The following is a 25,898-nucleotide window of genomic DNA, read 5'->3' on the forward strand; positions in this document are numbered from 1 at the left end:
CTTCTTCAGTGGATGATCAGGAAGGTAAGAAATTGTTGTGAAACGTGTGAAAATTTGGTATGCGTAGCTACCGCCATTGGCCAGCTACAACACACAGAATATTTAAAACCGACGTTTCTCGATACTTTCAAATGGGCGATAAGACCGGTTTTCCCAGAGACAGTCACATATTATATTGTAACATATTTTGATATTTTCTCATAACATATCATTGGCAGATCCAGAGGGGAGTTAGGGGGAATGTACCTCCCCCCCCCCCCCCCAAAAAAAAAAAAAACATTATACGTATACAGAAGATTGAGGTACTCTAATGGAGTAGTCAATCAAATACTCTAACCTGCTAGAAATTTTTTGCTAATTAAATTCACTTGGTTCTTTGTATGCCATTCTATTATGATAATTTACTTTAGGCTCATAGCTGAATTCATGACTGTCACTGATCCCTACATGCAACTTTCAGTAATGGATTAATGTAGACCACTTTTTCCTTACTTTGGCCCCTTTTCTGTTACACCTTATCAGTCTGTCAGTAAGTCAAGTCATTAGGTCTAAGTCCCTGAAATTAGGTTAGGTAATCCTAAGGCTGCAGTACATGTTGCTGTCAGATCTTCAGTGCTGGTCACTGTAAAGTGCTAATAATAAATACTTTAGGTTTAAGGAAGAAAATCGATCCCTCCTGGAGGAAGACTGAGTGTGGCCCCAACTAGACATTGGGTGACCTGCAGTTCGAATCCTGGGGTTGGATGGATTTTTTTCCTTACTTTGGCCCCTTTTCTGTTACACCTTATCAGTCAGTCAGTAAATCACGTCATTAGGTCTAAGTCCCTGAAATTAGGTTAGGTAATCCTAAGGCTGCAGCACATGTTGCTGTCAGACCTTCAGTGCTGGTCACTGTAAAGTGCTAATAATAATAATAACTTATAAAGTATGATTTATTGCTATTATTATGGTAAATACTACTCTGCATAAAAAATTTCAGTCCTGAAACAAGTAAAATACCTATAGCTTCTGGGGGGCTGCACCCCCAGACTCCTGCTTTATATAGCATCTACTATCGTGGTCACTGTGCCCATCCACCTCTGCATATTTTGGCTCAAATGGTTACAATTAGCAAAGTAGTACTGTACTGTGCTAGGTTAGTTTGCAGTAGCTACATCTTCTATTTAGCTCTAGTTGAATTTCATATTAACATATATAACCTAGAAACTATTATTTGATATTACAGTGTAATGATCCAGCTTACACTGGTAATGGTAGTTTGTGTGGAAGAGACAGTGATGGAGACACTCTACCTGATGTTGGTTTAGACTGTGACGGACTAGTCTGTGAAAAGGTGACACATGCATGCTCATAGATATACAATCAAAATAATAATGTATTATATACTTTTCTGTGTAGGATGTGTGTCCACTAATGTACAGTATATCACAAGATGGCACTTCTCAGAATGGATCTGTGTGTATGGCAACTATAGATCAAGGTATGAATTATGATACCCACGTATGTAGAACAAATCTAACTCTCTAGTGTGAAGACAGCTAAATGACAGTCTGTAGTGGGCAAACTATACTAATTGCATGATGGTACAAAACTTTTTTTACCCAGCAAGAGAGTTTTTGTGGTGGTTTAGCCCAAAGCTACAATGTGGCTTAAAATGTCAGTTATATGAAAAAATATTATTAACGCACTAAAGGTCAACCAAGCTGTCCAGAAGACACAGATGATTTTAGCCTTACTTGGCTAAGTACAGCAGCTAACAGAAATATAAGCTTGCCATGTCCAAGAGGATTTGGTGAGTAGAAATTGGTGATGTAATTGGATACAATTACTATTACACTATACAACAGGCACTGCTTATCGTTACTGTAATTCCTCTGGTGACTGGCAACCACCTATTGTCAGAGAGTGCATATCTTATGAATATGTTGCTATAACACTACAGGTACACCAGTATATGTAATTCAAACTATAACATCCTATTATTTTCTCATATAAAGGCACAAACATTGCGTACAGTGCAACTACAGCCTGAGCAAATAGCAGAAATGTCAATCGACATTGTTAGCAATTTGGTGACTATTACTGAACCAGTAGAAGATACTTCAGCACTTCCTCTTGACCTTGGAGCCACAGTAGAGGTGTTAAGTACTGTTATAAGGTAGTTAATATTGTGGTATTAGTGAATTGAATAACCCCTTTTTGCTATTGAAGTCTTGCAAATATGAGTGGAGTGCTTGAAGATGAAGAGTTTGTAAATGTATGTACTGTACAAAGTGTATACATGTAACATTATTACATTTCTACATGTATAAATGGTAGTAACTACGTATATATAGCTACTTAGCCACTTTTTGCAGTCTAAACACAGCTATTAAAATTAACTTGTGAATTTGTGATTTCAACTAGTGTTGCATAATGTGAAGTCCTGTTTAAATAATTATGAATGATCTGTAATGTTAAGGATCATTATTGCTTGTAAAAATTATGTCCCTTAAAATTATACATTTTTATGTGCTGTTCTATGCCCCTTATTGCCTGATCATGACACACAGTAGTGTGTCATGCAACCAAGAACGCCTGAAACTGTCTGGAATCGTATGAGTGTGTATGAAGCTCTGTGCTCCCTTATCTAACTGGAATGATTTTTACATTGCAAACTTCGGAATCTTGCATACCTAATTTGAGCAATGAACAAAAACCATTATAAAAAAGCAAATCATATCTTGATCACCTTGAAGTTTGGTTTACTTCAAGATGCTAATTCATGCACTGTGTTTAATGAAAATCTGAGAATCTACATTGTTCTGCAACATTCTATGTGTGGTCTATTAGAAATTCTTGAAAACACATCACTCTATTAGAGTGTTTAACTATTTCAAATTAAGAGATGGCAGCCACTATCTTTAATTTCAAAACTTTTTCACCCAGGGTTTTGAAGGTTGCACCCTTTTTTACAGCTTGCTGATTTTACATGGATTTACTAAATACAGATGTTACGCATCTCAGAATTTTACCACTGTCACTCTTGTACTACACAGGATGTTTTACTTGTGTACAACAATGTTCTGAACATTTCTAATACCCCTGGATGGACAGACCTTCAAGAAGTGAGCTACCCAAAAAAAACCAAGATTACACTGCATTATCTGATTATTAGGTTAACCGTACGCAAAGTCAAATGTTGTTGCAATCTGCAGAACAGTTTAGTCTCCAGTTGGCAAATACAATAGATGTTTCAGAAAACCGCACTATTGCTGCTGATAACATAGGTAAGGAAATAATCTTTCTTGCAGTACATCACATCTATATTATTTTGCTAGTAATCACTGTCCAAGCAGTTGATGTTAGCAATAATGACAGTATACCAAATGTCATGTGGCCTACACCAGATGTGCTAGAAGAAGCTAGCATTTTTAAAGGATCTGCTCCATCTACCTCTGTGATAATCCCATCAAGTTTAATCCAACAAAGAGGAATATCTTCAGGTATATGAATCATTAAACTTACTAAAATTCTAGGAGAACATAAGTCTACAAACATGAGCACATGACATGTATGTATGTATGTATGTACATATATACTATAAATTAAGAATTCATCATTGACTGTATCGATGAAATTTAAAACATCTAATACACTGTAGTTATGATTATAATAGCAATCCATTATAAATGTTACTGTAAGGCATGACATTATGGTAAACTTCAAGCATAGTGAACTTTCAATCACAAGGAGCTTTGTATCACCAGCTTGGACAGTTGGCTCAGTGGGCTATATAGCAAAGTATTGCTTTGTAAAAATCCAGTAGAGTTGCTAGTGTTCTGAGTTGAAAATGCAGATGTAATGAATGTCTCTTTTTGAAAGTCAGGCTGGTAAGTCTGATGTTTAGACCAAAAATTGGCAAAAAAAAGAACAATATTTGGTCTTCTGTAAATGTTTTCTTGTTTTTGACACCGGATTTTATGCAAGATACATTAAGAACCTTCCTTCTTACAGATACTTTCATCATGTATAAATGGTCTAAATGGCAGTATTTATGTGGGTGCCATTCATTTTGGTATACTACATGGTATAGTTTGCTTTACATTTCATGTGTGGTTTGTTCATGATTTATCCCATTTTCAGTGTTGTACATGTGACTCATATCCACCGTACCACATTCCAGATAAAACAGCCAACTATCCTCTTGAGCTGTCTCCACTGATGTAATGTCTTGATTATCAACAATGGTTTTCAACTTGAAGTGCAGCTTATCTCATCTATTTAACAAGAAACACTTTTGAATAATAGACAATGCCTCTTTGGGAGAGATCTCGGTTATCCCAGAAATATATAGGACCCCTACAAGTGTGTCCATTTCAGTACCAGCACATCTTGTTTGGAATGTACAAAATAGTTTATAGTAAAGCAAAATTATATCCCCCCAAGCGTACTTTATGATGGGTAATGTACAGGATGTACTAAGTGTTTATACACAATAATGGGTATGTACATATTTTATACAGAGAATGGAGTGGTTCTGATTGCTATCACAGCATATCAGAACTTTGACAATGTTTTACCACCAAGCGTTAATATGTGAGTTCCTCAGTTACACATGCACTCATATAATGTATTCTTTGACAATAATCAGATCCAGTAATGGGGATTCAGTTATACAGTCAGTCAGTCTGTTATTATCCAGTCAAGTTGATGTAATAGGATTATCAACATCAGTGCAACCATCTATTGAGGATCCCGTAGTTTTGATGTTTGATTATTCTACGGTCTGTAATTATCTGTACTTCTGCTTAGAGATAGTATAGTTATTATATATGTGTATTAGGTAAACATTGAAGACTTCAGTGAGTTAAGGTGTGGCTTCTGGAACTTTAGTCTGGAGCAAGGGAGGTAGTAGTAATGTACTTTGTACAGTAGGGATCTTTGAGTGTACATTTTCCACTATAGTGGTGTTCCACCTGGTGGCTGGTCCAGTATTGGACTAAGTATTGAAAACTCAACTAACACAACCATCACTTGTACTAGTACACACTTAACCAGTTTTGCTGTGTTAGTGGATGTGTCTGGAGCTTCTCAGGTTTGTCATTTATAAAGATGATAGACATGTTAACTTTCTTCACAGAAAGTATCTAAGACACAAAGAAAGGCATTGTCTATTGTTTCTTACATTGGATGTGCCATATCTCTGCTCTGCCTCATAGCAGCTATTATCTTATTTATTATCTACAGGTTGGATATATAGCTACAATTATGAATAAAGAAGTTTAATTTGTGCAATTTACAGGAACACACTTCTAAAGGGAATACACAACTTTATTCACCTCAATCTTGCTATAGCTTTGGCATTAGCTCTCCTAGTGTTTGTAACTGGTATTGAAACTGTCACAGACAGTGATGTAAGCATAATTGACGTGATAAATAGACATGTGTACCAGATGACTTCTGTACAGGCAGCATGTACAGTGGTAGCAGCTCTACTACACTACTTCTTCACTTGTGTGTTTACCTGGATGTTGTGTGAGGGTATCATGCTCTACTTTCTACTGGTCAAAGTATTCAATATTGGAGTGGGACGAAACAAATGGTTCTACCTTGCTATAGGATGGGGTGAGTACAATAGATCCACAACAAGGTAAATTGTGCAACTCATTATTCAGGAACACCACTTCCTATTGTGGCCATTTCCGTTGGCATAGCTCATGATCAGTATGGCAATGATGACTAGTGAGTTATAAATCTGATAAGCCATCTGTCTATCAGAATATCTGCATATCTACATTCAATGACTTTTTCACAAGCTGCTTCACATATTGAAACAACTATTGTGTCAATTGAAATATTCACTCACCACGTATGACTAAATTTGCATTTAAATAAAGATCTAAAGGCCTAAAAATTAATTTGCTGTTGTATGCAGTCATTCTATGCAGTAGTGCAGAGCAACCTTTGTAGAACTCTTTGTTAAATTGTAAGCAAGCAACAATCAGAGGTCACAGTTTGCTTGGAAATAATAAGTATGTGTGAGAATCAGGCATCATGTTGGCATTTAGAAAGAATCTATAAAGCTTTAGGTGTAAGAAAAATCTGCTTATGTACCTTTTCATTAAATAATTGAGATAATTTATGTAGTCTAATAAAGCAATTGAAAATTCTAATAGAATAGTCATACTAATTCCACTGTTCTAATATGGCAGTCAAGTAGCTTTGTGTATTAAGGGACCTACCAAATGTGTCCTGATTACTGATTTTCCAGGTCAGTTTACATGCTAAGGAATACTTTGGGACCATTACCAAGTGTTCAGATTACACCAGAAGTATCCTGATTAACAGGTTCCACTGCACTCTAATATAGCAACCAGGTAGGGAAATAGGAGACTATGTAAAGAAGCTATACACTCAAAGAAGCTGTACAATATTATATTAGCAGCTGATTAATGTACAAAATTTATGTAGGATCAGTAAATCAGAGAAAATGTTAAAAACCAGCCATTTTATCATTGTAAAAGGACTGAACAAGCAGCTGATTTCACCTTGTATAATGATTGTAAGCCAAGTGAATGATCTTAAAGATAGTCCCTCGATTGTTTCAACATGCAAAAAAGGTGATACATGTCATGGTGATTCTGCTCTCAATGTGGAGCACTTCATTTTGTCATAATAACATGATGGTACAACCCACCTGGTTAGGTTGTGATACATGAACACAATTTGCTGTGTAGCATTAAATAGCTCACATTTTCACCAAAAGCTGTTATGTTTTTAGTGCAGTGAAAACCTGTTTTCTAATAACTATAAAACATGCTTACAATTACAAAATTAATGTAGTATTTTTTTAAAATTGTTAATTTAAAAATGAAGTAGGGATCTATACAATAAAAAGTAGTGAAACAAGAGATGAATGATGGTATTACAGCATAGCTCAGTGGGAAAGTCCCTACTTTGGCATTGAACAAAACAATTGTTGTGCCAAAGTGGAGACTTTCCCACTGAGCTATGTAATACCATAATTCATCTCTTTTTTTTACTACTTTTATTGCATAGATCCCTATTCCCTACTTCATTTTTAAATTAACATTTTTTTAATACTGGTTTGTTTAGTTTTTGTTGTAGCACAGCTCAAGTAACTTGCAACTGTTTTATTAGAATAGCATACATGACTGTTGTATTAGAGTGACTGTTGTATTAGAGAGTATATCTTGAGCCAGCCAAGATGTGTGCAGCTAGCTAGTCCAATGAGGGCTGAGGTTATCTTGTTTACTGTTAAGTAAATAGCTGTTAAGAGGTGTGGTCTCCATATTCTACTGCTATTAGTCCACCTAGATCTTTACATGATGGGCGTGGTCGCAAACCTATTATGAACAGGATACCAATCGTGAAGTTCCAGATATCTAGCTAGTATATTTATTATGGTAGCACCAGGACTGAAGTAGTTTTGAATCTAGCTCTGAAATAATTCTGTGGCTTCTAAATATGCAGCTGGAAGAAAGTGTTGATATGGAAAATTAACGCCTCAATATGGTTTTGTTGGATGAAGAAAAAGACAAGCAGCTTGATTTAAGATAAAAGAAAAGACAAGGCACAGAGGACCTACACTCATTGGAACCCCAAAAGGTGCCACTGGTGAGTTTGTTATTGTGGTGTAAAATGGTGGCTGTGCACTGCTTCGCTTGACCTCTAGCCTTGCGACTGTGGTCAGTCAGGCAGTCATGCAATGAGACTAAAATTCGAGTTTTGGCAATTTTTAAAAATTCTATATCCGGCCACCTGTGTTTTGTTATATTTAATGCTGTATTATTATATAATATAGACTAGTACTATTCTGTAAAGGTGATTTTCTTCTCATAAAATGTCTCTAGGATGATTTTCAAAGGCAGAATTGTGGGCGGCATGTGAAATTTTCAAGGTGATCCCTACTAAAATGGTACTACCGTACCATTTGATAAGTTAGCTGCCAGTATAGTTCATAAACATGCACTGTATTGTAGTCATTGTATGTTCATACTGTGTTTCATGAGTGATAGCGCATATTTAATAGTTATACCATGGATTTGCCTGATATATATTCCCAAGCCTGAGGGCCACAGGCCCAAGGGTGTGGGTATATATATCAGGCACAAATCCCAAGTGGACATAGTATAAATAATGCCACTCACACTACTCACCTAATAAATGAAGGAATACCAACCTGCTTTTATACACAAGTTTGTAAATATTGATTGTGGGTTTAAATTGTGGGCACAAAAAAGAAATGATTGTGGGAACCAAATAACTACTTTGTGGATGCTTAAAATAAGTACTTAGGAGTATCGGTAGAGAATGTCTGAGCCATTTTGTCATATGGATGAAATGTGCTTTGCAAAAAAAAATGATTTCCACATTGCGAAAATGATTATTTTTATTTGGTGATGCGTAATAACTGAACTATGCAATGCTGACTCACTCAATTCTTTTTCCTTCAAGAGAATACTTAGCCTAACTAAACCAACATGCTAAACTCAAACCCACAATGCAAAACTTTAGGCAGCTCAATATAAAGAATCAAAGAGAAGTGATGTTTTGTAACTACCTCAGCATCAAAGGCAGTTGTGGTCAGGGCTTTATTATGATATTGCCCTAACCACAGGGTGATAATTATCATGATATCGTGTGGTCTGGGCAATACATGAAATGGTTTCCTTTGATGTGAGGTGTCAAAGTGGTATATAAAATAATTATCACTCACAAAACACAGCTTTGGCTACAATCCACCACTGGTACTTGCTCTTCTGAAAGACTTATCCTAAAATGTGAAAAGGTAAAACAGTGCATGAAAAGTACATATTGCAAAACAACCCTTATATGAAAAGTATGCAGTGTGAGGTAAAACGGGATGCATAAAATAAGTACATGTGTAGGGAATCACTCTATTGATAAGCTATATTTTTTTTCTATATACTAATCAACACCTTGCTATACTGTATTTTGTAACAGTACATAATTGACACAAGACAGCACTGTTTGCACTTATAGGTTCTGACTGTATGGCACATACTTTTTATCTAGACAATAACTATCATACAGTTTCTGTAAACTCTATGAAGATTGGCTTCACTGGGATACGTGCATTGTTGGGGTGTACCTGTAACATATTTAAGACTAAAATTCTAATGGAATGTGCATTGTTGTTTATGTAGCTGTTGGATATCTACTGATGAAGGAGCTATTTGGGCATTTGTGGCTCCAATGTTAGTAATCATATTGGTTAGTTATGTTGCATATGCATAAATATGTTATTGTATGATTAACATCTCAACTTTGAAGGCTAATGTGGGGTTGCTGGCATTGGCTATGTATGCTGTTTACAAAAGCAAGATGCGGAGCTTGTCTGCTGAGGAGATGTCTAATGTTGATGTAGCAAAGTAAGCAAGATTAAACTTGTTTAAAAAGCTGTTTGCTATATATATATATATATATGTATATATCTCTTAAGAACTTTACTCAAAGCTACAGTAGTATTGCTACCACTACTTGGCATAACTTGGGTATTTGGTATTCTGGCAGTCAATGAGGAATCTGTTGCATTTGCATGGATATTCACCATATTGAACTCTCTGCAGGTATATATTACAGTGCTACTGTACCTGTTAATATGAATACATGTAATAAAGTATTGTTAACTATCTTGTATTCTAGGGTGTCTTTATATTTGCTTTTCATGTGCTCAGGAATGAAAAAGTAAGTAAACACAATATTTTTATAAGTATTATTAGCTTATTGACATCTTTTATAGATTAAGGAGAGAATAAAATCATACATTAGAGCAGATAAATCCAAGTATCCTGTGTCCTCGGTATGGTCAGTGTGGGAGGGAATACACTAGATATATGCAGTGTAGCTGATTGATAAAATACTCACATATTACACGTACCTGTTGTGGTGATTACCATATTATTGTATTTCACAATCATTTACTTTTAACATGCATAGGTTCCAATAGAATTCACCATCATTTCTATTACCAAAATATTATTAATTATATCTTTTCCATGCTAAAACACATGCACTTTACATTGTATAATATTACTTGCCGAGAACACAATCAACCATAGACCCCTTAAATTCTTCCATTCCATGCATACTACATGTTATGTGACTGGTGTAACTATGTTTGAATATAGACCAGAACTACTACAACTACTAGAGGTGGAATTTCCAGAAATGATTATGACAAAGGTACATATTGTGTAAAATGTAAAAATGGGTGGGAGGTAGCATTCACACTTTCAGCTTTTATATACACTGAACCAGTAGTGGTGGAGCAGGCCAAGGATTTGGGGGGCCTACAAACAGCTAAAAAAAAAACAAAAAATAGTACTGTATAGCGCAAAAGTTTAAGAGAATTTTTTGCAATTTGTTCTGTAATTTTCCCTCTCAAATTTTTGCATCTACTGTAGTTCATTCTCTTAAAGCATTTTGTCTAAATTTTACTTGTCAAAATTCTCAGTTGTTTGATTTGTTAAACCTCTATGGATTAGGAGCTTTGGAAGGTACTGTAGGTTTAGGTAAGTATTAGGGTTGGAGTTAGGTTGTAAAGTATACCACTGGTGCATACAGTACACACAGGTACACACAGGCACTACATACACTTGTGTATGCATGTTGTGTGTACCTGTGTATATCTGATGTATACTGTACTTGTGTACCTCCTTAGCCCTGGGCCTGTGGCCCTCATGCTTCGGGTGTATATATCAGCAAAATCCCTCACAGGCCGTAACTATTACACACAATATGTAGTGCCTGTGTATACCTATGTTGAGATAATAATTATTATTTTAGTCTATTGTCATTATGTTGTAAAGACCCACAAAGATGTGACTGTTCTATTACACCAAACTTGCAAGTTGTACAATTCCAGTTGAAGTACACAAAAAAACAACAATTAATGTGATACTTTAACTATGGACTGTATTATACTAATTAGTGTACTAGATGTTGAAACAACATTTATGCTCTCCTTATAGTTGTCACTGTGAAGATGTCAAGTAAATTTGATGATGCAAGTAAATGTGATGATGAAAGTAAATTTGACGATGAAATGGAGTTGAGAGCAACAAAGAGGACCTCAAAAATAGCAGAATATAATGTTTACATTAATCCTCTTGCTGATGAAGAGTCTGTTGTGGCTGATAATTTGTATGCTAACAAATGTAAGTTTATCATAATTATACACATGCATAGAGTTCAACACATGTGATAGACTGTATATCTACAAGGTGCAAATTTTTGTAAACTTTAAAATGACTTTTGCATTGTACAAAATGTGCTGCTGGTAACTGAATTAAATCTTGGCCCAATGTTGGTATCAAGTTCTAGGTACAGAAGTCTATCAAAACTGTCATATAGAGAATAAGCAATGGCGGATCCAGTATGGGGCATTTGGGCAAATGCCCCCCCTTCAAGAAATTGCATACAAGATCGAGATACTCTAATAGAGCAGTCGATTACTCTAATAAAGCAGTCACAATGTTCATGAGGCAGTGTAGCTTACCTATGAAGTTATAATAGGATTTTATTGTACATAACAGATGTGGTATATTTGGTAAAGGATAACTAGCTATTATTGTTTTGACCTTTTTTTTTTTTTTTTTTTTGGACTTCAACTGTTTTTCAGCAAGGTGCCCCCTCTCTTTCCAAACTCTGGATCCGCCCCTGATAAGTGGTTACATTATGTTAGCAGTAACATTTCAGAGTGCATGGCTATTTTCTTATTTGGTAGGTGATCAATCAAGCCAATAAAGTATAATATTATGTCAAGGGGCATTTCCCTGAACTTGGTAACTACATTATGTGTGTATGTGACTGGATATCAGGCCCATGAGCCTTCACCTGTACAACACACAACAACATTAAAACCTATCCCTAACTAAAAGCATATGAATTAATGTGATTATTTATGTTGTTTGTATAGTTTTCCAGTTCATTGTGTTTTATACTACGGTGTTTAATTATTGTATTGTTTTTCATTTTTTGATTTTAGATAGAGAAAGTAAAGTGATTTAACTAACTATACTGCAAGCAGAAATTATTAATTATTTATAATAAAGATTTGAATTGGATAGTTTTGTTTATTGATTTAATTTATTCTTTATAGAACACTTGTTTATTAAACACATTGTGATTTGCTTATGTATACATCTGTCTGTCTGTGAATACTATCCCACTAGGGACCTGTGAGAAGGCTAAAGCCTGTGAATACAGGGAGTCATAAACATGTAACTAAAACATTGCAGAATACAGAAAAAATACCAGACCCAGTGGTCAGCAACACGCAGTGTAGGCATGTACATGCATGCATGTTCACAAAACAACACAATATAATCTAAAATGTGCCAATGTTGGCATTTAGTATATGTGTAGATCTCTCAAGGAAACACTGCTGCAATAATGAAAATTTTATTATTTTTATAAGGCGTTACAGCACAAGTGTTAGGTCTGTAGTCCTACAGCCTGTTTAAAGATGTTGCAGAAAGTATGTTTGAAAAGGTGGAGAAAGGAGAAAAAAAATCCATGACTGGACCTGTGCAGCCTTGAACCTGCAGCCATCCGATTAATGCTGAACATTTACAGGAATCTGCCAGGTAGTTAGGATGTTTTCTCCTTGTCAATTCATGTATGTGTATCCATAGGAACTCTAGAGAGTGACTTATTATCTCAAAGTACCCCATGTGGAACTAAATTGGTCCATATACAGTAGGAAATGCAAATAATATGAAACTTAGTGCTCAACTGCATATTATGGATATAAATAACTTGCTAGGGGCTGAAAGACCATACAACACAGAGTCAGAAACTTAACACTAAACACTTATCCACAATCAAATTTCTCACTTTTAATGAGAAGTGAGGTACTGGTTGAGGGTAGAACTAATTAAGGATGGGTAAATGGTAGCTATTGTTAAACAATGAAAGAGGACATGTCTGACAAAACGAGGATCATAATATTATGTGACTCTTAGTACACTAACCTAAAAAAAGGCCAAGTACAGTTGTAATATGAAGTACGTATATATGGTCATTGAATATATATATATAATATTATACGGTTCAAGAATGTATGATTAGAGTTGTCACAATTGTTTAAGATGCAACCAGATCTGTCCAACAGTGGGTCATTAAAAAGATATTCCAATATCCCTGATTACCTACTAATCAAGCTATTGTTAACTCCTGATTTGCAAAAAAAACACAATTATTCCTACAAAGTAAGGTGGAGATGGCCAGTGTGCGTCATGTAAAAAAAATTGTGTAATCATGTCCAGATGTGTTGACATGGGTAGCATGAGTGATTGACAGTCCATCAACATTCAACATAAAAACCATATCATCTAGTACATCTACTGCTTGTAATGTGGCTAAAAGCAACCTTAAGTTCTTTCTGCATGGTATTCTCTTGCCTTACCACACATTCTCTGATAGCTCGTACCATTAGTAGAGAAGTTAGCATGGGGAGCAAGGATGATCACTGCTGATTGCATGGCAGAAGCTTGGAGTAAGTATCTTTTTGCCATCCATTGGGACAATTACTTCTGTGCTAATACCAATGCTAAATGATTTTCTCCAACCTCCTCCCATGCACACACCAGTATAACAACCAGCAATAAGCTGTCATGTTACAATAAATACAATATCCAGGGGCGAATCCAGGAGCTGGCAAGGGGAGGGGGCACAAACAGGCTGAGTTGTAGGTGGTTGGGGAAAGCTAGTCTCGCCTCCAGACCACAAACTTGGGCGAGACTAGGGAAAAGCCAGATTCTCGTTAGTTGCTGCATTTTTGATTAATTTTGAAGCAGCAAATAATCACCACTTAGTAGTGTCTCACTGACATTTTTACTTTTGCAGATGGTTGTGGAGTCTTAAAGGGCTATGAATCTCTTAAACACAAGCAACACGATAAATATTTTAGAGGCGCTTAGTACGCACGAAGGTGCTGGGGGGCAATTTCACAGCTAGTTTGTTTTGATTTTGTAATAAATGCTACTAAAACTAGCCCTGACAAAGTTTAGTATTTTAATCAGAAGTGTGGTTCCTCCAAAAGGTGGGGGGGGGGCATATGCTCCATCCTGGATCCGCCATTGATTATCCTGACTTGTCACCATTTTATTCTTAGAGACATCCTTACAAGATAATTCAGTATAAGTCATTCCACAGTAAACTTGGCTGGGGTCATCTGTGATAAACTAGTATCCTGACCACCGGTTAGATTCAGGATTCTTATTGAAGATGTCCTCGACTCACTAGCAGGGTAGAATGGAGTTTAAAATGTCTGTTATACTTATCAGTAGCTACTAACTAGTACCAGTTGCTTATCAAAGATGACTATAGTAAAACAGATCACTGACGACATTATCTCTAGACTTGTGGGCAACTGTGCTCAGTGACTCAGATTGTACTCTGTAGCATTTTTTTTCAAAGAGTACATAACTATAGAAGTGTCGTGTTTATTACTATTTAATATAGTGATTGGAAACTTGTGTTTGTCTCAGATTGTCTGAGATCACACAACAGTGCCACTGTACTTCCTACTTTTGGATAGCTCAGTGTGACAGTGTCTCTCTTCTTACAGAAATACGGTATACTTTCCCTTTACATTATCTATACCCACCAACACTGTTATCATATGATCATTATTGAATTCTTATCGTATGACTATCTGCCAAAAGAAGTTCCCGTTACTTTAAAAGTGGAAATGGAGAGACAGTAGTCAAAACTTTAATTTGGTCGACCTTACTGACACAGTTGCAATTAATAAGATCATGCAACATGAGATTTAATTTGACAACTTTTTGAAGATGAATAGCTAGCTAAATGCTATTATTTATTATTATGATTATGTAGATGGCCTATAAATAAAAAGCCACAGTGTCCAGCATAACTTTATTGAATATTTAGTATATTAAGGCCAATGAAACTTGATTAGCAGTTTCGCGTTATCGCCCACATGCTTTTGATACACCCGCATGGAGTTTCATTATTGGTATTTCAGATTGAAATACTCTAATAGAGCAGTCACTTTTATTCTAATAGAGCAATCAGCTATACTCTAATAGAAACATCGCTTGTTTAGTGGAGTTACAGAAATAGCTGAATATTCTAGGTCTTAGATGGATTAGTAACATACTTTAGCTCTGTAATGCAAGAGTAATCAATGTAGATCTCACTGTACATGTATTTTGGCAGAAATCTTCATGTTTGGGATGTGTGTTATGCTTTTGGAAAATAATGAATAATAACTGCCTGCCTGCATCACATTTTCAAAAATCTGAGCGAGAAACTGGTAATCAAGTTTCATTGGCCTAACATGAAGCTTATAAACTTTGTATCTCTATTAATTTTTCTCCACTTCTGGATATTTCAATTCATCAAACTTTCTTTTTCATTTACACTGCTTCCAATTATCTGCATTCTGAAATCTGATAAATTATAGATTAACACATGGATTTTTCTTCTTTCTCCTACTTTTCAAACATACTTAGTGTAGTTAATATAAACATCTTAGGCCTTCTGGTATACAGGCTCTGCCTTTACCAGGTACTTTAATCATAATAAAATATAAACAAGCCTTCAATCATACATACTTTCTGTACCAGACTGTAGGACCAGGAGTCTTACACACTTGTGCTGTAAAGTCTTAATAAATGAAAAAAAAGCCACTTTTTGATGGTTTCAACCTTTTTGCTTGCTTTTCTGCACATCAACTGTGATGGCATTTTGCAATGGTGCAATATTGCTCAGTGTAGAAGTCAAGAAAAGATATTTACAATTCACACAGTGGTTGTTTTACCAGATGAATGACAATTAAACTCTGCTCTTCCCTTATACCGGTAGCTTCTATATACTAGTCACCTTATTAGTACATGGTAAAATTATTGAGGGAGGGTACTTCTACACTCTTATCATAACATACTTTTCCTTACACTTGTATACAAACAATTATGTGGATTGTAACTATCCAGGTCTATGCTTATATAACAATATTAGTCAGACTTTTAATCACGTGTACCAGCTTCACAACACATTCTGGTAAAAGTGAAACATGCTAATGCTACACTAAAAACAAGTGTACTATAACACGTCCACAGTTTCAGCACACTACACATGTGCTCACAAATGTGTTCATTGTGCACAAAATGTGTTGAAATAGCACACTTAAAATATCAACTGTGTTAAAAACAGCACACTACAAAACAACACACTAGCATATCAAATTAACACGTCAATGTGTTATTTTAGAGAGCTGGTGTGTTGTTTTAACAGACGTTCATATTAAGCACACCATACTGTGTCAAAATAGCACACCTTCGTGCTAAATTAACATAAATGGAGTAGCACATGTGCTGAAACTGAGGACATTGTAGTGTGCTGTTTAACCCATCAGTATAGCTTTGCATGTACAGTATGTATTTGCTTATCTAGTTCTCTGTGGATGATAGTAACTGAACATATTATATTGAATTCATAAAGAGCCAATGATAAACACATATGTGATATAATAATAGCAAACAATTTTGAGTTAATTCAAGTGGTATAAATACACCCTCGCAACACACAGTCCAGTGAAATCTACAAAAATAAAACATGTCATTGAGATATATAGTATTTATTGTACACACAATTTTGTGACTTGCCAAAGTCACACTATATAATTAATTAACCACTATAGCCAGGTGCAATGGAGCAAGTCAAAGACTTGGAGCAATAGAAGTTACACAGTGAAGTTTGTTGGGGCATGCCCTCCCAAGATAGCATCTTTGACTATTTTAACTACGTATGTTGTTACAGGTAAAAATAAGTAGCTACTTGCAGTTTTAAAAACATAAAAATGTGACTGTTCTATTAGGAGCAGTTGACTGCTCTATTGAAGTATCTCAATCAGGAGCATGGCCTTTTGGCTGCTGCTTCCACCACCTATGTATTTAGCAGTGTCAAATTAGAAGGATAGCATTTTGTTTGGGTGATAGTAAACAGTATACTTCCTTAGTTTCCAACACACCTTGCAGGCATTTTAAAAGTGCAAAAACAACATTAAATTAACGATGTCATAACTGGAAGTCCCATACAGATAACACATGCAAATTATGCATGCATCAAGACACACGATAGTGTGTCGTGCGGCCTAAGAAGCCGGCGCGCCACACCGTGAGTATATTAACAGGAAGAAAGAAAACGCAATTTTCACACCTATGTAGCTCTGTGATCCCTTATCCGATTGGAACCAAAATTGCTGGAGACGTGCCGCCCAGTTAGGGTAGTCTACATACCAAATTTGAAGAAAATCGCTACAGCCATTTCCGAGATACGAGCGAACAAAATTTCGTTTTAATTTCTTCGTTTTTCTTCTTCTTCATTTCGCACACTTCGCAAAATTCGCCATAAAACACGAATGCGTGCTCGGATTTGGCTGAAATTTGGCACACTTAAAGGGGTCATTAAGGTGGATCTCCGTACCAACTTTGGTAGGAATCCGATGAACATTCACGGAGTTATGACCGATTATTTGCATAAAATAAGGTCGAAGGTCTGTCACGCCTACAGGGTAAATGCCTTGGAGGAATCAGTTGAAAATTGATATGTAGATGGAGCAACCATTGTAGGAGTGCCGTTTTGTGGTTTGAAAGGAATCGGGATAAAGACCATGGAGATATGACACGAAACCCAACCTGTGTCAAAATTACGCGATCGATTTTTATGAATAAAAAAACTATTGGTTTTCGTATCTACCAGGCAAACCGCTTAGAGCAATGAACTGAAAATCAGTATGTAGCTGGAATAATCATCATAGAAAGTCCTTGCAGTAGTACAGAAGAATCGGATTACAAATCACTGAGTTATGATTCGAAAGGCAACTAGGTGCAGCAAATGCGAGATCGAGATACTCTAATAGAACAGTCACCCTAATAAAGCATTCAGCAGCATTTATAACTTACTCAGTTATATTACATTGTAAGTTATTCTGTAGGGAATTCAGCTACAAACAAGTCACCCTGTAGTCAGATCAGCTAGAAGAAGGTACCTAATAGGGAGTTCAGCTACAAATAAACCATCATGTAGAGAGTTCAGCTGAAATAAATCACCCTGTAGAGAATTCAGCTACAAACAAATTGCCCTGTAGAGAGATCAGCTAGAAGAAGTTACCTTGTAGAGAGTTCAGTTACAAAGAAACAATCATGCAAAGAGTTTAGCTACAAACAAATCACCCAGTAAAAAGTTCCGCTATAAACAGATCACACTGTAGAGAGTTCAGTTAGAAACAAGTCATCCTGTAGATAGATCAGCTAGAAGAAGTCACCTTGTAGAGAGTTCAGTTACAAAGAAACAATCATGCAAAGAGTTTAGCTGCAAACAAATCACCCAGTAGAAAGTTCCGCTATTAACAGATCACACTGTAGAGAGTTCAGTTAGAAACAAGTCATCCTGTAGATAGATCAGCTAGAAGAAGTCACTTTGTAGAGAGTTCAGCTACAAAGAAACCACCATGTAAAAGAGTTCAGCTGCAAACAAATCACCTGTAGAGAATTCAACTACAAACAAATCACCCTGTAGAAAGATCAGCTAGAAGAAGTTACCTTGTAGAGAGTTCAGCTACAAACAAATCACCCTGTAGAAAGTTCAGCTACAAACAAGTCACCCTGTAGAGAGATCAGCTAGAAACAAGTCATCCTGTAGAGAGTTCAGCTAGAAGAAGTTACGTTGTACAGAGTTCAGCTACAAAGAAACTACCATGTAGAGAGTTCAGCTGCAAATAAATCGCCCTGTAGAGAATTCAGCTACAAACAAATCACCCTGTAGAAAGATCAGCTAGAAGAAGTTACCTTGTAGAGAGTTCAGCTACAAACAAATCACCCTGTAGAGAGTTCAGCTACAAAGAAACTACCATATAGAGAGTTCAGCTGCAAACAAATCGCCCTGTAGAGAATTCAGCTACAAACAAATCACCCTGTAGAAAAGTAGATCAGCTAGAAGAAGTTACCTTGTAGAGAGTTCAGCTACAAACAAATCACCCTGTAGAGAGTTCAGCTACAAACAAGTCACCATGTAGAGAGTTCAGCTAGAAGAAGTTACATTGTAGAGAGTTCAGCTACAAAGAAACTACCATGTAGAGAGTTCAGCTGCAAACAAATCGCCCTGTAGAGAATTCAGCTACAAACAAATTACCCTGTAAAAAGATCAGCTAGAAGAAGTTACCTTGTAGAGAGTTCAGCTACAAACAAATCACCCTGTAGAGAGTTCAGCTAGAAACAAGACACTCTGTAGAGAGATCAGCTAGAAACAAGCCACCCGTAGAGAGTTCAGCTAGAATAAGTTACACTGAGAGAGTTCGGCTACAAAGAAACTACCATGTAGAGAGTTCAGCTGCAAACAAATCGCCTGTAGAGAATTCAGCTACAAACAAATCACCCTGTAGAAAGATCAGCTAGAAGAAGTTACCTTGTAGAGAGTTCAGCTACAAACAAATCACCCTGTAGAGAGTTCAACTACAAACAAGTCACCCTGTAGAGAGATCAACTAGAAACAAGTCATCCTGTAGAGAGTTCAGCTAGAAGAAGTTACATTGTAGAGAGTTCAGCTACAAAGAAACTACCATGTAGAGAGTTCAGCTACAAAGAAACTACCATGTAGAGAGTTCAGCTGCAAACAAATCGCCCTGTAGAGAATTCAGCTACAAACAAATCACCCTGTAGAAAGTTCAGCTACAAACAAGTAACCCTGTAGAGAGATCAGCTAGAAACAAGTCATCCTGTAGAGAGTTCAGCTAGAAGAAGTTACGTTGTAGAGAGTTCAACTACAAAGAACTACCATGTAGAGAGTTCAGCTGCAAATAAATCACCCTGTAGAGAATTCAGCTACAAACAAATCACCCTGTAGAAAGATCAGCTAGAAGAAGTTACCTTGTAGAGAGTTCAGCTACAAACAAATCACCCTGTAGAGAGTTCAGCTACAAACAAGTCACCCTGTAGAGAGATCAGCTAGAAACAAGCCACCCTGTAGAGAGTTCAGCTAGAAGAAGTTACATTGTAGAGAGTTCAGCTACAAAGAAGCTACCATGTAGAGAGTTCAGCTGCAAACAAATCGCCCTGTAGAGAATTCAGCTACAAACAAATCACCCTGTAGAAAGGTCAGTTAGAAGAAGTTACCTTGTAGAGAGTTCAGCTACAAACAAATCACCCTGTAGAGAGTTCAGCTACAAACAAGTCACCATGTAGAGAGTTCAGCTAGAAGAAGTTACATTGTAGAGAGTTCAGCTACAAAGAAACTACCATGTAGAGAGTTCAGCTGCAAACAAATCGCCCTGTAGAGAATTCAGCTACAAACAAATTACCCTGTAAAAAGATCAGCTAGAAGAAGTTACCTTGTAGAGAGTTCAGCTACAAACAAATCACCATGTAGAGAGTTCAGCTAGAAACAAGTCACCCTGTAGAGAGATCAACTAGAAACAAGCCACCCGTAGAGAGTTCAGCTAGAATAAGTTACACTGTAGAGAGTTCGGCTACAAAGAAACTACCATGTAGAGAGTTCAGCTGCAAACAAATTGCCCTGTAGAGAATTCAGCTACAAACAAATCACCCTGTAGAAAGATCAGCTAGAAAAAGTTACCTTGTAGAGAGTTCAGCTACAAACAAATCACCCTGTAGAGAGTTCAGCTACAAACAAGTCACCCTTTAGAGAGATCAGCTAGAAACAAGTCATCCTGTAGAGAGTTCAGCTAGAAGAAGTTACATTATAGAGAGTTCAGCTACAAAGAAACTACCATGTAGAGAGTTTAGCTGCAAACAAATCGCCCTGTAGAGAATTCAGCTACAAACAAATCACCCTGTAGAAAGGTCAGTTAGAAGAAGTTACCTTGTAGAGAGTTCAGCTACAAACAAATCACCCTGTAGAGAGTTCAGCTACAAACAAGTCACCATGTAGAGAGTTCAGCTAGAAGAAGTTACATTGTAGAGAGTTCAGCTACAAAGAAACTACCATGTAGAGAGTTCAGCTGCAAACAAATCGCCCTGTAGAGAATTCAGCTACAAACAAATTACCCTGTAAAAAGATCAGCTAGAAGAAGTTACCTTGTAGAGAGTTCAGCTACAAACAAATCACCATGTAGAGAGTTCAGCTAGAAACAAGTCACCCTGTAGAGAGATCAACTAGAAACAAGCCACCCGTAGAGAGTTCAGCTAGAATAAGTTACACTGTAGAGAGTTCGGCTACAAAGAAACTACCATGTAGAGAGTTCAGCTGCAAACAAATTGCCCTGTAGAGAATTCAGCTACAAACAAATCACCCTGTAGAAAGATCAGCTAGAAAAAGTTACCTTGTAGAGAGTTCAGCTACAAACAAATCACCCTGTAGAGAGTTCAGCTACAAACAAGTCACCCTTTAGAGAGATCAGCTAGAAACAAGTCATCCTGTAGAGAGTTCAGCTAGAAGAAGTTACATTATAGAGAGTTCAGCTACAAAGAAACTACCATGTAGAGAGTTTAGCTGCAAACAAATCGCCCTGTAGAGAATTCAGCTACAAACAAATCACCCTGTAGAAAGATCAGCCAGAAGAAGTTACCTTGTAGAGAGTTCAGCTACAAACAAATCACCTTGTAGAGAGATCAGCTAGAAACAAGCCACCCGTAGAGAGTTTAGCTAGAAGAAGTTACATTGTAGAGAGTTCAGCAGTTTAGCTGCAAACAAATCGCCCTGTAGAGAATTCAGCTACAAACAAATCACCCTGTAGAAAGATCAGCTAGAAGAAGTTACCTTGTAGAGAGTTCAGCTACAAACAAATCACCCTGTAGAGAGTTCAGCTACAAACAAGTCATCCGGTAGAGGGATCAGCTAGAAGGATCACCTTGCAGAGAGGTCAGCTACAAAGAAATCACCCTGCTTCATCTTTTCTTCTTCCTGTAGTAAAGAAAAAAATGACAGGTTAAAAAGCCCTAAAGCCGGCCATAGGCCGGCTTTGGGGTATACAAATGCAAAAAGAAGTGAAATCTAATCCAAAACAGCCAAGCTGTAAAAAAAGAGTGCGGCCCTTAGAAAGGCTATGGTGAAAAAAGATGTGAAATCCAAGGTGGCGGCCAAGAAATGGCTGTGATGGTAGGTTAATGGTAAAAATTTTAATAACAACAATTCAGTGAATTTGGTGCCGCTTGGTCTTGGCACAAAATTCACCTGAATTGTCGTTATTAAAATTTTTACCATTAACCTACCATCACAGCCATTTCTTGGCCGCCACCTTGGATTTCACATTTTTTTTCACCATAGCCTTTCTCAGGGCCGCACTCTTTTTTTACAGCTTGGCTGTTTTGGATTATAGATATATATATTATTATAAAACTTCTCAAAAAAATCCTTGTATTGTTAGCAGAGTTATTGACTATACAGTAACAAATACATAATCCTTCTCTCTTTGATCAAGCAGCTAGCACCAAACAAAAAGTTATATGAATATTGATAGGTAAAGTGGTTGTACTAATAAGGTAATGAAATACAACTTAGCAATGTTGAGATCTACTTTAGCTACGTACCTGGTTGTTAAGTACATGATACAACAACGTTTTGGCACTGAACAAACTAATTAATAATTTTTAACTACATCAGTATAACAAGGCATTCTTATCCATTACAATGACCCTTGTCAATAACTTCTGTCAACAGCACAATAATATTATGTTGTCTGCATATGACCTACCATATTAATTAGAGCAGGAGTCATCAGCAAGCATTTCTTTGCCATTTCTGATTGTATCAGTGAAATCATTTGAATTGATATCTCCACCTGTACACATGGAAATCAATTAATCATAATACAAACCTCTCATTGTTTTGACACTCACTACATGGTTATAATTAACTTTTAGTACAGATACTTCGGTTTGATTAGGGATCATAGAAATGAAACAAGGGAGGATGTCTACACCTGTATAGTGGATGTGAATAAATAATCCACACTTCAGTCTATTAGTAGGGGTTAAATGTAGGAGGCCTCCTTTGTTTCAATGTCTTTTCTGTATCAAAAGAATGGCACCAGAAAATTAATTTTGCATCTAAACATGCACCCCAACTATCAATTTCTGAAAAGTAAAGTGGCAATCACACTTTGTTTTCAGTTATGTTAAGCCCACTACACAGCATTACAAATGAGGAACTATACTGCAGTTGGGCTGAAGCAAGTGAAAAGCTAAGTCCGTGGCCTTAGCTGTTATGCTTGCCTGAGAGCATCAGTCAGTCAGTTGGTCAGTCTGTCAATCAACTGGTCAGTCAGTCAGTTGGTCAGTCAGTCTACAGAAAATTTTACTGAATAAAATTTTAATAATAACCTATTGAAAGTGTTTCAGGTCTTAGGGCACTTTTTGATTATACCTAACTAACACAGAGCCAAGGAACCATGATGGCATTGTGAGGCTGCATGATTTCTAGCCAACTTTTTTGTGAGAAAGAATACAGTACTACTGTATTACATTCAGTCAAAAATTATGATTTGTTCATATTATATACAGTCAAAATAGCAGATTTATAAACAAAATTAACGAATAAAGGTTTCAAAAATTAGTGATACAATCCACACAATTATACAGGCAACACCGGTACCATTGTCAAAACACATGATAGTATATTGTGCAGCCAAGTACAGCCACTGCGGTTGCATGACAGACAAGTGTGTATTTTACAGGAACAAAGAAAATGCCATTTTCACACATCCGTAGATCTATAGTTTCTGAACACAAAATTATTACATTTTGTTGTGGAAATTTCTTCAGGATGGGGCACCTACTGCTCCAAATTTGAGCTGAATCTGCTTAGCCATCACTGAGATATGCACCTTCAAAGTTCATCTTATTTTCTTCCTATTTTTCTTCGTCTTCTTCTAAAATTGCTGTAACTTGTGAATGTTTCAGTCAATTAATTTCAAATTTAGAGGGCAGTAGAAGTATCAAACAGCACATTTACAATTCAATTTTTGTACAGATTGGATAAGTTATGCGCAAGTTAAAGAAAGCTAAATTGATTTTTTGTCACAGCTACAAGGTAAACCGCTTCGAGAAACAGGTTGAAAATTGGTTTATAGATAGATTAACCATCATAGGAGAGCCTTTTGGTTGTTTAAAAAAAATTGAGATAAAGACCATTGAGTTATAACAAAAATGCCAACCATGTGTCCCTGTAGCTACTGTATGTACCAAGTGAACAGTAGAGTTCAACTACATTACAAGCACCCTGTATCCCCGTAGAGAGCTCTGCTACATAACAAGTCTCGTTCAACTACATTACAAGTTACCCATAAGAGAAAGAGTCAACTGCTTACAATTCTGCCAGTGAAAATTCAGCCACATTACTAAAAAACAAGCAAAAATCACTCCCAAAAGCTGGCTTATGGCCAGTTTTGGGACTTGTAAATACGAAAAGGAGTTTGATATCTATACCAAAAATGGCCTAGCTGTGAAAAGGTTGTGGCTCCAAAACGGTTGTGAAATCAATGCAATGGAGCTAGTGTCAGTCATTATAAACCATCAGTTGTCATTACAATTAGCACCATTGCAGCCATCTCTTGGCCACCACCTTTGATTTCACAACTTTGATGGCTTTTTTGGGGGCTACACGCCTTTTTCACAGCTAGGCTGTTTTTTGGTATATTATAATTTATTGCAACTGGTATTAATATAGTTAACAATGACAACAACATACGCTTCTCCAGAAACTTTTTGCTGCTGCTGCTGCTGCTGGTACTAAAGGTCCTGTCTTGACTCTGAGAGACACACAAATTACATACTTATAACTTTATGTACCATAATTATGTTATATATTGCTGAGGACTAAATTTCTCATGCAAGATTAAACAAATTGAGATTTTAAGGAGCCTTGAAGTATTTGAGGTCAAGACTTAAAATTCAAATTGCTTTGTATGCATTTTCACAAGTTTTTTTTTTCTCCAACTTTTCTAACAAGTAAATAATGCAGAACACACCAGTTAACACTCATTTGCATGATATCATGTACAACTTGCATCTTACACTGAAATCAGTGTAGTGGTGGATCTAGATGGATTTCTGTGGTTTCAACGGAAACCCCTTATAAATTTAGCTCAGTGGCAAAGTAACTAGCTTTATTATTGTTGTATTGTCATAGCAAACAACTATATACCACTGTATTTCAGCAGCATACATGCATTTGTACTTAACTAACACCATGTATTAAACCCTCAACAACACATTACTTTTCATCTTGCACTGTATTAAAAATGATCAAGATACTCTAATAGAGCAGTCAAGTAGCTATAATAGAGCAATCAAAGCTCCAACTTATAATCACAACTTTTGCCTTATAGTTGGCTATAAATACATTGGATTTGCAATTATTAACTAAAAGTAGCCAAACATCCAATCTCAGAGCTTCTAAAATCTCAAAAGTTTCTGGAGAAATGTCCCCAGGTGCCTTGCTTTTCAACTTTCAGAAACCCCTTTTACAAATCCTACAACTGCCACTGCAGTGAATAACAAGTCTGACTGATTAGGCTGCTTGCCTCTTTCAGCACAAAATATTTTTCATGTGTGTTAAGTGTGCAGAGTACTGCAGACACTTCAATCTATGGGCTTAATTTGTGACCAGGCCTGTGAAAACAGGGAATGTGGGGACATAAAAATTGCCTATTTTTTCAAACTTTGATGCACCATAACTTTGTATTCCAGTGGCTGTGACATTTTCAGCACTTATTAAACATTTATGGCTTTAACATACAAGTTACAGAATAAGAATATTCCATCCCAGAACTGAGATATGAGATGTTATGTGTCAGGGTGTAGTTTGTGCCCACATGCCCTATTTTCGCAGGCCTGGTCACATTTACAGTTGCCATCTGTTCATAATAACAAGTGACATCAGAT

General features: G+C 36.5%; 2 protein-coding genes across 2 annotated transcripts in view; one reads left to right on the forward strand and one right to left on the reverse strand.

The window, feature by feature from the left end:
• Positions 1-12,148, forward strand: part of LOC136261670 (uncharacterized) — a 35,044-nt gene extending 22,896 nt beyond the window's left edge. The window contains exons 23-47 of the mRNA XM_066055710.1: positions 1,226-1,333; positions 1,399-1,480; positions 1,694-1,792; positions 1,848-1,942; positions 1,998-2,158; positions 2,212-2,257; positions 3,039-3,107; positions 3,158-3,269; positions 3,321-3,485; positions 4,506-4,578; positions 4,634-4,766; positions 4,826-4,890; positions 4,948-5,077; positions 5,123-5,229; positions 5,285-5,396; positions 5,451-5,607; positions 5,658-5,724; positions 9,174-9,240; positions 9,301-9,398; positions 9,470-9,596; positions 9,673-9,714; positions 9,770-9,829; positions 10,158-10,212; positions 11,001-11,186; positions 12,017-12,148. Coding sequence (XP_065911782.1) covers positions 1,226-1,333; positions 1,399-1,480; positions 1,694-1,792; positions 1,848-1,942; positions 1,998-2,158; positions 2,212-2,257; positions 3,039-3,107; positions 3,158-3,269; positions 3,321-3,485; positions 4,506-4,578; positions 4,634-4,766; positions 4,826-4,890; positions 4,948-5,077; positions 5,123-5,229; positions 5,285-5,396; positions 5,451-5,607; positions 5,658-5,724; positions 9,174-9,240; positions 9,301-9,398; positions 9,470-9,596; positions 9,673-9,714; positions 9,770-9,829; positions 10,158-10,212; positions 11,001-11,186; positions 12,017-12,039 — 2,439 coding nt within the window. The 3' untranslated portion in view covers positions 12,040-12,148. The remainder of the gene's footprint in view (positions 1-1,225; positions 1,334-1,398; positions 1,481-1,693; positions 1,793-1,847; positions 1,943-1,997; positions 2,159-2,211; positions 2,258-3,038; positions 3,108-3,157; positions 3,270-3,320; positions 3,486-4,505; positions 4,579-4,633; positions 4,767-4,825; positions 4,891-4,947; positions 5,078-5,122; positions 5,230-5,284; positions 5,397-5,450; positions 5,608-5,657; positions 5,725-9,173; positions 9,241-9,300; positions 9,399-9,469; positions 9,597-9,672; positions 9,715-9,769; positions 9,830-10,157; positions 10,213-11,000; positions 11,187-12,016) is intronic.
• Positions 12,149-16,463: 4,315 nt separating this feature from the next.
• LOC136261982 (latrophilin-like protein LAT-2) overlaps positions 16,464-25,898 on the reverse strand; it is a 43,504-nt gene continuing 34,069 nt past the window's right edge. Inside the window, exons 23-25 of the mRNA XM_066056090.1 lie at positions 24,703-24,763; positions 22,709-22,795; positions 16,464-16,599 (exon numbers count right to left, since the gene is read on the reverse strand). Coding sequence (XP_065912162.1) covers positions 22,713-22,795; positions 24,703-24,763 — 144 coding nt within the window. The 3' untranslated portion in view covers positions 16,464-16,599; positions 22,709-22,712. The remainder of the gene's footprint in view (positions 16,600-22,708; positions 22,796-24,702; positions 24,764-25,898) is intronic.

This window comes from Dysidea avara, chromosome 7, assembly GCF_963678975.1.
Source record: "Dysidea avara chromosome 7, odDysAvar1.4, whole genome shotgun sequence".
NCBI lineage: Eukaryota > Metazoa > Porifera > Demospongiae > Dictyoceratida > Dysideidae > Dysidea > Dysidea avara.